A 10,719-nucleotide genomic window follows, 5' to 3' on the forward strand; every position below is an offset into this window, starting at 1 on the left:
TACAGTAAAAGTGTTTGGCAGAAGAAGAAAAAAGGAGTAATGTTTAATCTGATTTATTTGGGAATATGTAATTTTACAGACAAAATATGGAATTAAGTGCAGCTTCTTCAACTTAAGAAAATTTAAAAATGCATAAAAATAAGACATTACAATATGAATAAATGGATGTTTCCAAACCTCAGCTTTCCACAATAGTAGGTAAATACACATGGTAGAAAATGTGGTAATCATTGGTGTGCACTGTTAGCTAAAAAGTTAGTTAGCCTACAGCATTAATCATAAACATTAGTTCCGCTAAAGCGCTACATCAGCATGGTATTTATCTTACACTAATTATAAAGAACAGCTTGGTTTAATTTTTCACATCTCCTGAAATGCATGCAGGCCTGTTCTCACCACATAAAAGGTCAAAATCCATCCAAGCTAAGAATAACTTATAATAAAAGACAAATTATTTCCACTCCTTGCAATTTCACCAAGCTTTCCTTCAGCTTGAAATTGTGCACACTGCAGAAAATAAAAAGTGCTATCTAAAACCCAACAGCTGTGCAAACAAGAACTCATACAAATTAGTGGAAAAGGAAATCAAAAATAAAAATTCATGTTTGTTTGCAAGAGATATTGTATTTGTTACAGGAATTGCCATTTTTATCACACAGTCCAAGTAAACAACTGATTACTCAGCTGACAAATGAGTATCTGGATGAAATGTTTTCTTTTTAAGCAGCGCAAGCCAGGCACAGAGCAAACAGAAGTGTGAAATCCCTGAATTGAAATTTAATGGGAAATATTAAACTTGTTTAGACAACCAAACAGCAGAAAAAATTGTGTGTTTACACACTGTGTTAAAGTTTAATAGTGGATTTGTTCTCTGTAACAAGACGAAGAACTGTTGCACAAACATCCCTATGTTCATACAGTATACATCTGTGTTTAATACGCGCCTGATTCTGCTTTAAAAATGGAGATACGTGGCGAAGACTTACTGGAGCTGGGAGCAGAGAAACGTGTGCTTTGTGAAAGTAATGCATTTTCTCTGTGGCTGCTCATCCATAAAATTAAATTGAAAGGAGGTTTTGAAAGAGATTCTACAGACAATCCTCTCTTACTTTCAATTATATCAAAATAAAAGCTCAGATTAAGCTGAAAGACATGAGGAACAACAAAGCATCTATTTATACGCTGCTAAATCTGCATGGCCTGTATTTGTTGAGATAAAGCCCCAATTAATAAACAGAAGTGGCAAGAATATCACTTCCTGTCAGCCGTTACAGCAGTAACTGATGTCATATGGGTCAAAAAAATGTCTAAAACTGCAAAAAAAAATTACATTTTTTTCTACTCTTCAGCAATAAACTAATCATTCGACAATTCTGATTAAATAAATAAAGACATCAGGTTTCTTTTCAGGAAGGGAACTTTAAATAATTGTTGATCCCAAATCTAAACAGACGTCCACCTCTCAAATTCTTCTGGGCTCAGAAAAATAAAAAAATAAAGAATAACATTCTGCATGTTCTCAGCAACGGGCTCTTTGCACCTACGGCGTTGACGTCACATCTCCAGGAGCTAATGCGGCTCACTTGTTTCCGCTTTGAGTTACCATGACTGGTAGAAAAGACTAAGTCATATTTCAGATGCAAAAAACACAATACTATGAACATTGTTGTCTTCCTAATATAATGGGCTTTTAAGTTTTCGTTAATTTCCAAGCGATCCTGAATTAAGAAGATGGCTTGTAAATATTTGTCACTACCAGTTGAAGCTAACACTGCACAACACAAAGTTTGCAGCCTTCACTTCACTCCAGATCAGCCTAAAACTACCGGGGATACGGATGGTAAATAAAGGAGCCTCCCTGAGTTATTTCCATGGAATCACTTCTATATTCAGCCTGAAAGAGTTTATGGGAACCAGAGAGCAGACCAGAGCCAGACAGCCGAGCAACTGATCCGCCTGTACATCCTGCTGTAAACACCGTCCTATCTGAGCTCTTCACAAGAAACATGCAAAGGTAATAAAACGAAATAACACGGAGACAAAAGACACGGTCATATTTTCTAAAAGCAGCAACTTTGAACCTGAACAGCTGAACCAGATCTCTGACACCAGAGCTGCGTTACTGTTAAGCTATGAGGCTTGTTGAGCTTCGTCAGGCTTCGGAAGTAAAAAGCCCGAACCGTAACCTCCCCGTTAGTCTGTGACACTAACGACAATAAACACACATAATATACTTGAAAATAAGATACATTGTCCTTTAGAATGTTTAGATACTTAAATAGCACATTTTACAAGAACAATGTCCGAGAATATTGCCTACTAGCATAAGCTAACGTTAATGTTAGCCACAAAGATTAAGTAAAACTCACCTTCGTGTCAGTGAATGTATAACGAGGCGAACATCTTAAAACCTTTCTCCAGCTGACTTGTTGGGGCTTCGGATCGATGTACAAACCTTGGCCAAGCCCTAGTGTAAAATGATATTTTTATTGGATCGGAAACAATCGAGCCGCCTTTCCCCGAACTCGGAAGCTGAGGTGCAAAGAGCCCATAAGTACAGGTTTTCAGTTACTGTCTTTTAAAATGCTTGCTGTGTCAAGCAGGTTCAATAAATAAAAGTAGATTTTGATTCTCTAAAGTCTGTTTTTAATTTATACAAAATATGTATTTACAATTCTTTAAAAAGTCTAGTTTACATAACTGAAACCTGAAGTTGTTTTTTTTAGTAATTATTTTAAAGGAGTTACAACAACATTTAATTTGCCTTTGGGGTCAATGAGGTATTTTTAACTTTGAGTCACCAGGCATGACCCTTCACCTAGTAACCACAGCAAAGCCCAGCCCGTTGCCTAGCAACCCCAGCAGAATTCCGTCTGCCACCTAGCAACCAAAGTTAAGTTCCAGGACATTTGGTCAGCTGGTTTTACCACTCTATATGGTGTACAATGGCTGCTGCTTGTTGTTGACTTACCATCCAGAAACCACTTGCTCCATTTTTGATGGTTGTGTAGGAAGCTCTACTAATGCTTTTCAAAGATGTGTAGTTGTATAACTACGCAACTCTTTGCAGCCATTTTCATGTGCAAATATATACATGGAGTTGTGGGCGTGGCCAGCAGCTAATCTGAATTTAAAGTGACAAGAGGCCCTAAAATAACTCATTCTGAAATAAAACTACAATCTCATTATCCAAGAATGATTTTGTCTCCCCCATAGATGTATCCTAGTCGGTTCAAGGAAGTATATTAAGCAAAAGCAAAAATGTTCTAATCAGTCACTCCCACCGGGTTCGGTGTCTCCTATCTGTATCCTTAAATCACAGGTTCCCTTCACCAGGTGGTTTACAATAGAAAAGTAAATTAATTCAGATCTGTTCTCTGCAAACAACACTTTTGTTCTGAATGTGTTCTGGATTACGGCAGGCTTCCTTAGAGAATGTGCACGCCCTGCCAAACATCCAATTACCAGATGTTTTTACATCAGCCATAAAACTCCAAGGGGACAAAAACACATGGTGCTACACAGACAATCATAACAATATCAATTTTGTTCCTTGTCAACAATTACCACTTCACAATCAAAATTAGCATTTTCTGGCAGTCAGAAAAAGAATAGGGACACAAACAGAAGATGAACACTCTGGATAATGTTTGGAATAATTGTCCCCCTCATGACCTGAACCGCTGTTTCTCATTGCAAACTCTCTGATCTGGATCAGTAAAAACCGAGTGTCTGACTCTGATTTTCATCGTTCTGAAATGTGCTACTCCTCCTGCTGTCATCTCCTCCATTATTGCTTTAAAGCAAATCAGTGGAGCAAAGTGACTTTTCAATTTGAATCATTCTCGAAGCAATTTTATGATTAAATAAGCTGGAAAAAATTGAGGAAGTGGGGAATTTGCATAAATCAGACGGCAAAGATTTTCTGTTTGGGAACAGAAAGGTTACTTTTTCTCCTCTGTACTTTTTTCAGTCTGAACAGCAGTTGTATGGAGCAAAACCGCAATAGGTGTTTGTGTTGAGAGAAGGCTTCTTCAATGCACAGCAGCAACACCTGAATGAATTATTTAAGCCGACGGAGCAAACATGACGTGTGCTGCACTCGGATAGATGTACGCCAACTGTGAGCACATGTAGACTGCAAATAAACCCGAGTGCTGCTGGTCGTTATCCATGGATGTAAACCTAAATTATGCAGCTGAATGGGGCCTGCCTGAACTCCTCCTCAAACTACAAGTGCGTCTAGTGATATTACGATTCCACACATGTTCAGGAAGCCTAATTGTCCCTGCAATGGCCCATTTGACAACATAATTGTGGTGTTTCCATGAAATTCTCAAGCTAAATGCAGAGATTCCCCCGTGATGGGATGCAAATGCAAAGACAGGATGGTAATTCTTGGTTACACTTCCCCTCCTTTTCCATAAGACTTAATTACAGTTAGGAGAAACAACCTGCAGGTTTAAATGCATAGTGGTTTGATAGTTAATGGTTTTAATGGCAACTAACATACTGTATTAACTACTGAAACCCAAGGTTGGGTAGCAATTAGCTACATTTACTTGAGCAAATTTACTTTTAAGAGAATTATTACTTGTACTCCAGTAATTTTGTTAAGTGTCGCTACTTTTGAGTTGAATTTCTGCATATGAAGAACAAGCTTGTGAAACAAAAACTAAAGGTCTGTCTGATGGATTTCTGCTTAAAATCCATCAGACAGAAATTTTAAATTTAAAGAAATTGGTTTGGAAAAAAACTAAAAGGTGTATGTTTTATCACCCTCTGCTTTCAGTTCCGGTTCTGGTTTAGCTCAAAGATGCGGCACATTATTCAGATCAACATGCTGAGCACTACTTTCACATGAAGACAATCCACTCCATTATAAAACTAATGTGAAAAAGTAGTGTTACTGTTCTGTGCTCAAAAGCTGCAGCTAGCTAATGATATTTAGCTTTACCCAGATAATAAATTAAATTAAATTTTAAAAAAATTATTTCAGTCCATTCCTATTAGATTTTGTCATAAAAGATGGTTTATAAACAATGGCGCAACTACACATTATTCAGGTGGATGCGAAAACATAAATCGCTGGACAATTATTAATAATGAAATATTTCCTTTTGTTTTGATTCATAGGCAGTGGCGCCAAAAATGGGTATGCACTGTATGCAGCGCATACAGTGGGGCGCTGAACAAGAGGTAATGCCAGAATTAATAATAAAATAATAAAGACTTTGTGGTATTCTCATTTAGTGACGTAATTAAAGTAGTTGTGCTACCACTCCTATGCCACTAGAGGCAGTAGTAGGCCTGAAAAGGTGCATCGAAGGAGCAGATTTAGAAGTACACAGAAAGCTACGGAACTTGTTAAAAACTGTGAGCTGTGTTGAAGTAAATAAAAGACAGAAGTTCAAATACATGCTGAGAGTGAAACTCCTTAAAGATGAAGCTATAACCCAGATTTCAAAAGAAAATAAAAACAGGAGACCACAGATAATGTAGGAAATAGCGCCCCCCTTCAATTCCGGAGTGCAGTGGTCCCATTTCCAAATAAGGTGTGAAACTGACAGTGGTCTGTTCCCAACCCTTTCTGTTTGCTGCAGCAAAGTCCTCAAGCAACAAGGTAATGGTGGGTAACTATGGCAACCAGTGACAGTTTAAAAGCCCGCCTACTCTTTCTGCAGTCAGGTTAATAAAATCTGTCAGAGAAGCCCACTCTGAATATCAAACAAAACTGTGACGTCACAATGTGACATCACAATATAACTCCAAAGGCAGAATTCTGACATCACCAGCGATTATATAAGCTCCTCACATCCATCTACCGTCATCGCAACCTGTTAGCAGCCGTTGTCGATAGTTTCTCGTGAGAAGTTACTTAGCAGTACATAGTAGGATTTTCAACTTTGAAATCTACTGAATTTCTAGAGAAGTGATCTATCTTAGAACCACAAGCAAAAGTTAAAATGGAGTCCAACCAAGACGTAGCATCCAACAACATCGTCGAGAGGGAAGTACAGCCACCCAAGCCACCCAAGCGCAAGAAGAAGATGCCATTTGCAGTCTGGTGGGCGCTGCACGCATCTGAAGAGCTTAAGATGTCAACTGAAAGTATGGAACAGCAGGACTCTTCGTTGGTGATTGAAAATGGTTCGAGCGCCAAAGCACTGCAAAAAGTGGATCAAAAAGGGGACGGACAGCCACCAGAGAGCGAGTCCAACGAGAACAACCAGGTACCATTTAAAACCTGTTCGGAGGAAGACATCCTCACTGACCAAGAGATTTCTGCTGGAAATATCGAAAAGCAGAACAATTCACTGGTCAGTGCAGAAGAGTCCATCGTTGGAGTGCAGGAGACAGTCGACACAACAGAGAAAGAACAGCCCTCTAAGCCCTCTAAGTCTGAGGAACAGCCAAGAAAGACGAGGCGTAACAAGATGAAGGTTAAAATGATACCGTGGTCCATGTGGTTGGAGAAATATCCCCCCGCTGAACTAAGGACTTCAGGTGAAATTACTGGAACGGGAGATGATTCATTGGTTACCAAACAGGAATCGATCTCCGTACTGAACGAGACACCAGAGAAGGAGGAGTCCTCTAAGACCACTGAAAATGTTATCAATCAGGACACTTCTCTGCCTGAAGAACAAGGTGATCAGGAGGATTCCTTTAAGACAGAGATTTGCAAAGAGGAAGTTGTTATTTTAACATCAGAGCCAGTGACCGAAAAGAAATCAGTCACAGAAACACAGAAGAAAGTCGACCAGAAAAGGGAAAAACGGTCAAAGACTAGGCGCAACAAGAAGACCCCGCTGTTGTGGGAATCTTTCCCCCAGTCAGATGCTTGCATCGATCTGACGTTTTTTACCGAGAACAGTGACATCAATGACGATCCTCTGCTGGAAAAGCAAAATTATCAGGGAGCTTTTTCCAGCAGCGGAAAAAAGACGTTGTGGAAAATGCGCCCCAATTCTGAACCTTGCATAGATATAAGTTTTTTTGCTGAAAACATTGAAACTAAAAATCTTTCAATGCCGGCTGAAGAACGTGATGAGGTAGCGTCGATGAAAAAGGAAAATTCTACTAAGAACACTGTGATTTCTGCAACAGAGCCGGTGACCGAAAAGAAATCAGCCACAGAAACACAGAAGAAAGTCGACCAGAAAAGGGAAAAACAGTCAAAGACTAGGCGCAACAAGAAGACCCCATTGTTGTGGGAATCTTTCCCCCAGTCAGATGCTTGCATCGATCTGACGTTTTTTACTGAGAACAATGACATCAATGACGATCCTCTGCTGGAAAAGCAAAATTATCAGGGAGCTTTTTCCAGCAGCGGAAAAAAGACGTTGTGGAAAATGCGCCCCAATTCTGAACCTTGCATAGATATAAGTTTTTTTGCTGACAACATTGAAACTAAAAATCTTTCAATGCCAGCTGAAAAACGTGATGAGGTTGCTTCCTTGGAAAAGGACAGTTATTCTAAGAACACTGCAACACAGCTGGTCACCAAAGAGGAATCCATCTTGAAACCGCAGGAGACACTGGAACAAAAAGGGGAGAAACATCCATCTCTGGGAAAACCCATGGACAACATCCAAACTGGAAACTTAACTGAGGTCCCTGTTAATCAAACAGAAGAAAATGTTCAAGAAGAGAGTTTAATTGAAAGTCAGAATTTGCCCCACTCTCCAGAAAAGACAAGTCAAGAAACATTTTTGTATGAAGCCAAATGCAAGGAGTCTGAACTGGAACATATGGAAGTACAAAAATACTTAAGGAAGCAACTCGATTACATGTTCGATGTAAATCAGAAACTAAACGCTAAACTGAAACAGCAAAAAGATCTGACGAGGAAATTACTCTCAGAGACAAGACAGAGGAAGAAGACTATGGTTTCTGTTCAGACTCAGAGTGAATCACAAGACACCTCACCAGTTTACCAATGTGCGTCAGTCCAAACGGAGATGGATGTGCCTGAAACCAGATGTCACTTGAAACCAGTCGGTCAATCGATATCAACGCAAACGGAGATGGATATGCTGGAGAACAGATGTCACTTGGAACCAGTTTACACAACCAGTTCAACCCAAACTGAGCTTTTTTTATTTCTTAGAAAACAACCAAGAGATGCATCTGAACTGAAAGTTGTCAGTAATGAAACCATTTCTGGTGACAACATTGAAAAAGAAGTTTCAGTTCTGGAAATAGTTGGAGACCAGGCAGAGGCCATCAAAAACGATATTCACATGAATGAAACAGCCATCGGTGAAGCACAGCAGGTGATAGAAGAAGAAACGGTCTCCATAACTCAACAAAATGGAGACCCGAAAGATGAGAAAAAGCGTTCAAAGAAATCTAAACGCAAGATCAAGAGAAAGGCAGCAACGAGAGATGCATCTGAACTGGAGAGCCTCTGTAAGGAAAATGTTTCTGGTGACATTGAAAAAGAAGTTTCAGTACTGGAAATAGTTGGAGACCAGGCAGAGAGAATTGAAAACGAAATTCACACGAATGAAACAGCCATCGGTGAAGCACTGATAGAAGAAGAAACGGTCTCCATAACACAACAAAATGGAGACCCGAAAGATGAGAAAAAGCGTTCAAAGAAATCTAAACGCAAGATCAAGAGAAAGGCAGCAACGAGAGATGCATCTGAACTGGAGAGCCTCTGTAAGGAAAATGTTTCTGGTGACATTGAAAAAGAAGTTTCAGTACTGGAAATAGTTGGAGACCAGGCAGAGAGAATTGAAAACGAAATTCACACGAATGAAACAGCCATCGGTGAAGCACTGATAGAAGAAACGGTCTCCATAACACAACAAAATGGAGACCCGAAAGATGAGAAAAAGCGTTCAAAGAAATCTAAACGCAAGATCAAGAGAAAGGCAGCAACGAGAGATGCATCTGAACTGAAAGTTGTCAGTAATGAAACAATTTCTGGTGACAACATTGAAAAAGAAGTTTCAGTTCTGGAAATAGTTGGAGACCAGGAAGAGGCCATCAAAAACGAGACTCACATGAATGAAACAGCCATCGGTGAAGCACAGCAGGTGATAGAAGAAGAAACGGTCTCCATAACTCAACAAAATGGAGACCCGAAAGATGAGAAAAGGCGTTCAAAGAAATCTAAACGCAAGATCAAGAGAAAGGCAGCAACGAGAGATGCATCTGAACTGGAGAGCCTCTGTAAGGAAAATGTTCCTGGTGACATTGAAAAAGAAGTTTCAGTACTGGAAATAGTTGGAGACCAAGCAGAGAGAACTGAAAACGAAATTCACATAAATGAAACAGCCATCGGTGAAGCACTGCAGGTGATAGAAGAAGAAACGGTCTCCATAACTCAACAAAATGGAGACCACGAGGAGGAGAAAAAGCGTTCAAAGACATCTAAACGTAAGATCAAGAAAAAGGCAGCGACGAGACATGCATCTGAACTGGAGAGCCTCTGTAAGGAAAATGTTACTGGAACAAACATAGAACAAGAAGTTTCTACAATAGAAACAATTGGGGGTCAAACAGCCTTCGTTAAAAACGATATTCACACAATAGAAAAAGAGATCTCTAAAGAACAGCAGGTCACTGAAGAAAAAACTGAACTGGAAACTGTTGTAAACCCGATTGAGACAGATCAACACTTGATCCCAATCACAAAGACAACAAATCCTGATTCGGAAAAAATACCTGACATCCCCCAGATTGCTCCTGAACAAACTGAGACAATAGTTGGGACAGTTTCAGAAGACGTAACACGTAAAGTTGATGTAGTTTCCACAGAGGAGGAGTGTGGTCTAATGGAAAAACAGGAACCACCGCCTCCACAAACACAGGTAACATTAAACAAAGATGAAGTCCAAACACAACCCCAGGAATTAGAACCTGAATCAGCTGATGAGCCAGCTGAGGAGAACATTATTTCTGAAGAAGAAGAGATCCCCAAGAAAAAGACATCACTGTGGAAGCGAATCAAAAAGGCTCTAACTCCACAATGTCTACGCCAGTTCAAAAACAGATGCAAAGTCCATCCAGCATGAATGGATGCTGGACATCAGTTGATTAGATTTAAAAGGGGGGCGGGGCCACGTGTGTTTTGGTGATTGGCAGTAATTGGTAAAAAAGCTACTGTGGTTTTTAATTGGACATTTTAATATTCAAAAGACAGGACTGCACGGTGGGAAACGTCTCGCCGTGCAGGTGTGGGTTCACTCCGGGTGCTCCGGCTTCCCCCACGTTCAACGACATCAGTACACATCTTCATCCATTGTAAGATGTTTATTTCTAATTCGAAACAGAAAATCATTTTTAATTGGACATTTTGGATTTTTGATTGGACATTTTAATATTCAAAAGACAGGACTGCACGGTGGGAAATGTCTCGCCGTGCAGGTGTGGGTTCACTCCGGGTGCTCCGGCTTCCCCCACGTTCAATGACATCAGTACACATCTTCATCCATTGTAAGATGTTTATTTCTAATTCCAAACAGAAAATCATTTTTAATTGGACATTTTGGATTTTTGATTGGACATTTTAATATTCAAAAGACAGGACTGCACGGTGGGAAACGTCTCGCCGTGCAGGTGTGGGTTCACTCCGGGTGCTCCGGCTTCCCCCACGTTCAATGACATCAGTACACATCTTCATCCATTGTAAGATGTTTATTTCTAATTCGAAACAGAAAATCAGAAAACCACATTTTGTAATTAGAGGGGGATTTGAAGAAA

The 10,719-nt window shown here is 39.8% G+C and overlaps 1 protein-coding gene across 1 annotated transcript; it reads left to right on the forward strand.

Moving 5' to 3' along the window:
• The first annotated feature begins 5,966 nt into the window (after window positions 1-5,966).
• Window positions 5,967-10,031, forward strand: LOC148153089 (uncharacterized). The gene has a single exon (XM_088002276.1). It carries the CDS (start codon window positions 5,967-5,969, stop codon window positions 10,029-10,031), a length of 4,065 nt encoding a protein of 1,354 aa, XP_087858402.1.
• Window positions 10,032-10,719: the final 688 nt, after the last annotated feature.

The sequence above is a fragment of the Poecilia mexicana genome, unplaced genomic scaffold (genome assembly GCF_051168715.1).
Source record: "Poecilia mexicana isolate PSO_F unplaced genomic scaffold, ASM5116871v1 scaffold_21, whole genome shotgun sequence".
NCBI classification, from domain to species: domain Eukaryota; kingdom Metazoa; phylum Chordata; class Actinopteri; order Cyprinodontiformes; family Poeciliidae; genus Poecilia; species Poecilia mexicana.

What these genes read in the sequence shown, in the direction of transcription:
- LOC148153089 (XM_088002276.1), top strand. Translation starts at nt 5,967, where the DNA reads ATGGAGTCCAACCAAGACGTAGCATCCAACAACATCGTCGAGAGGGAA.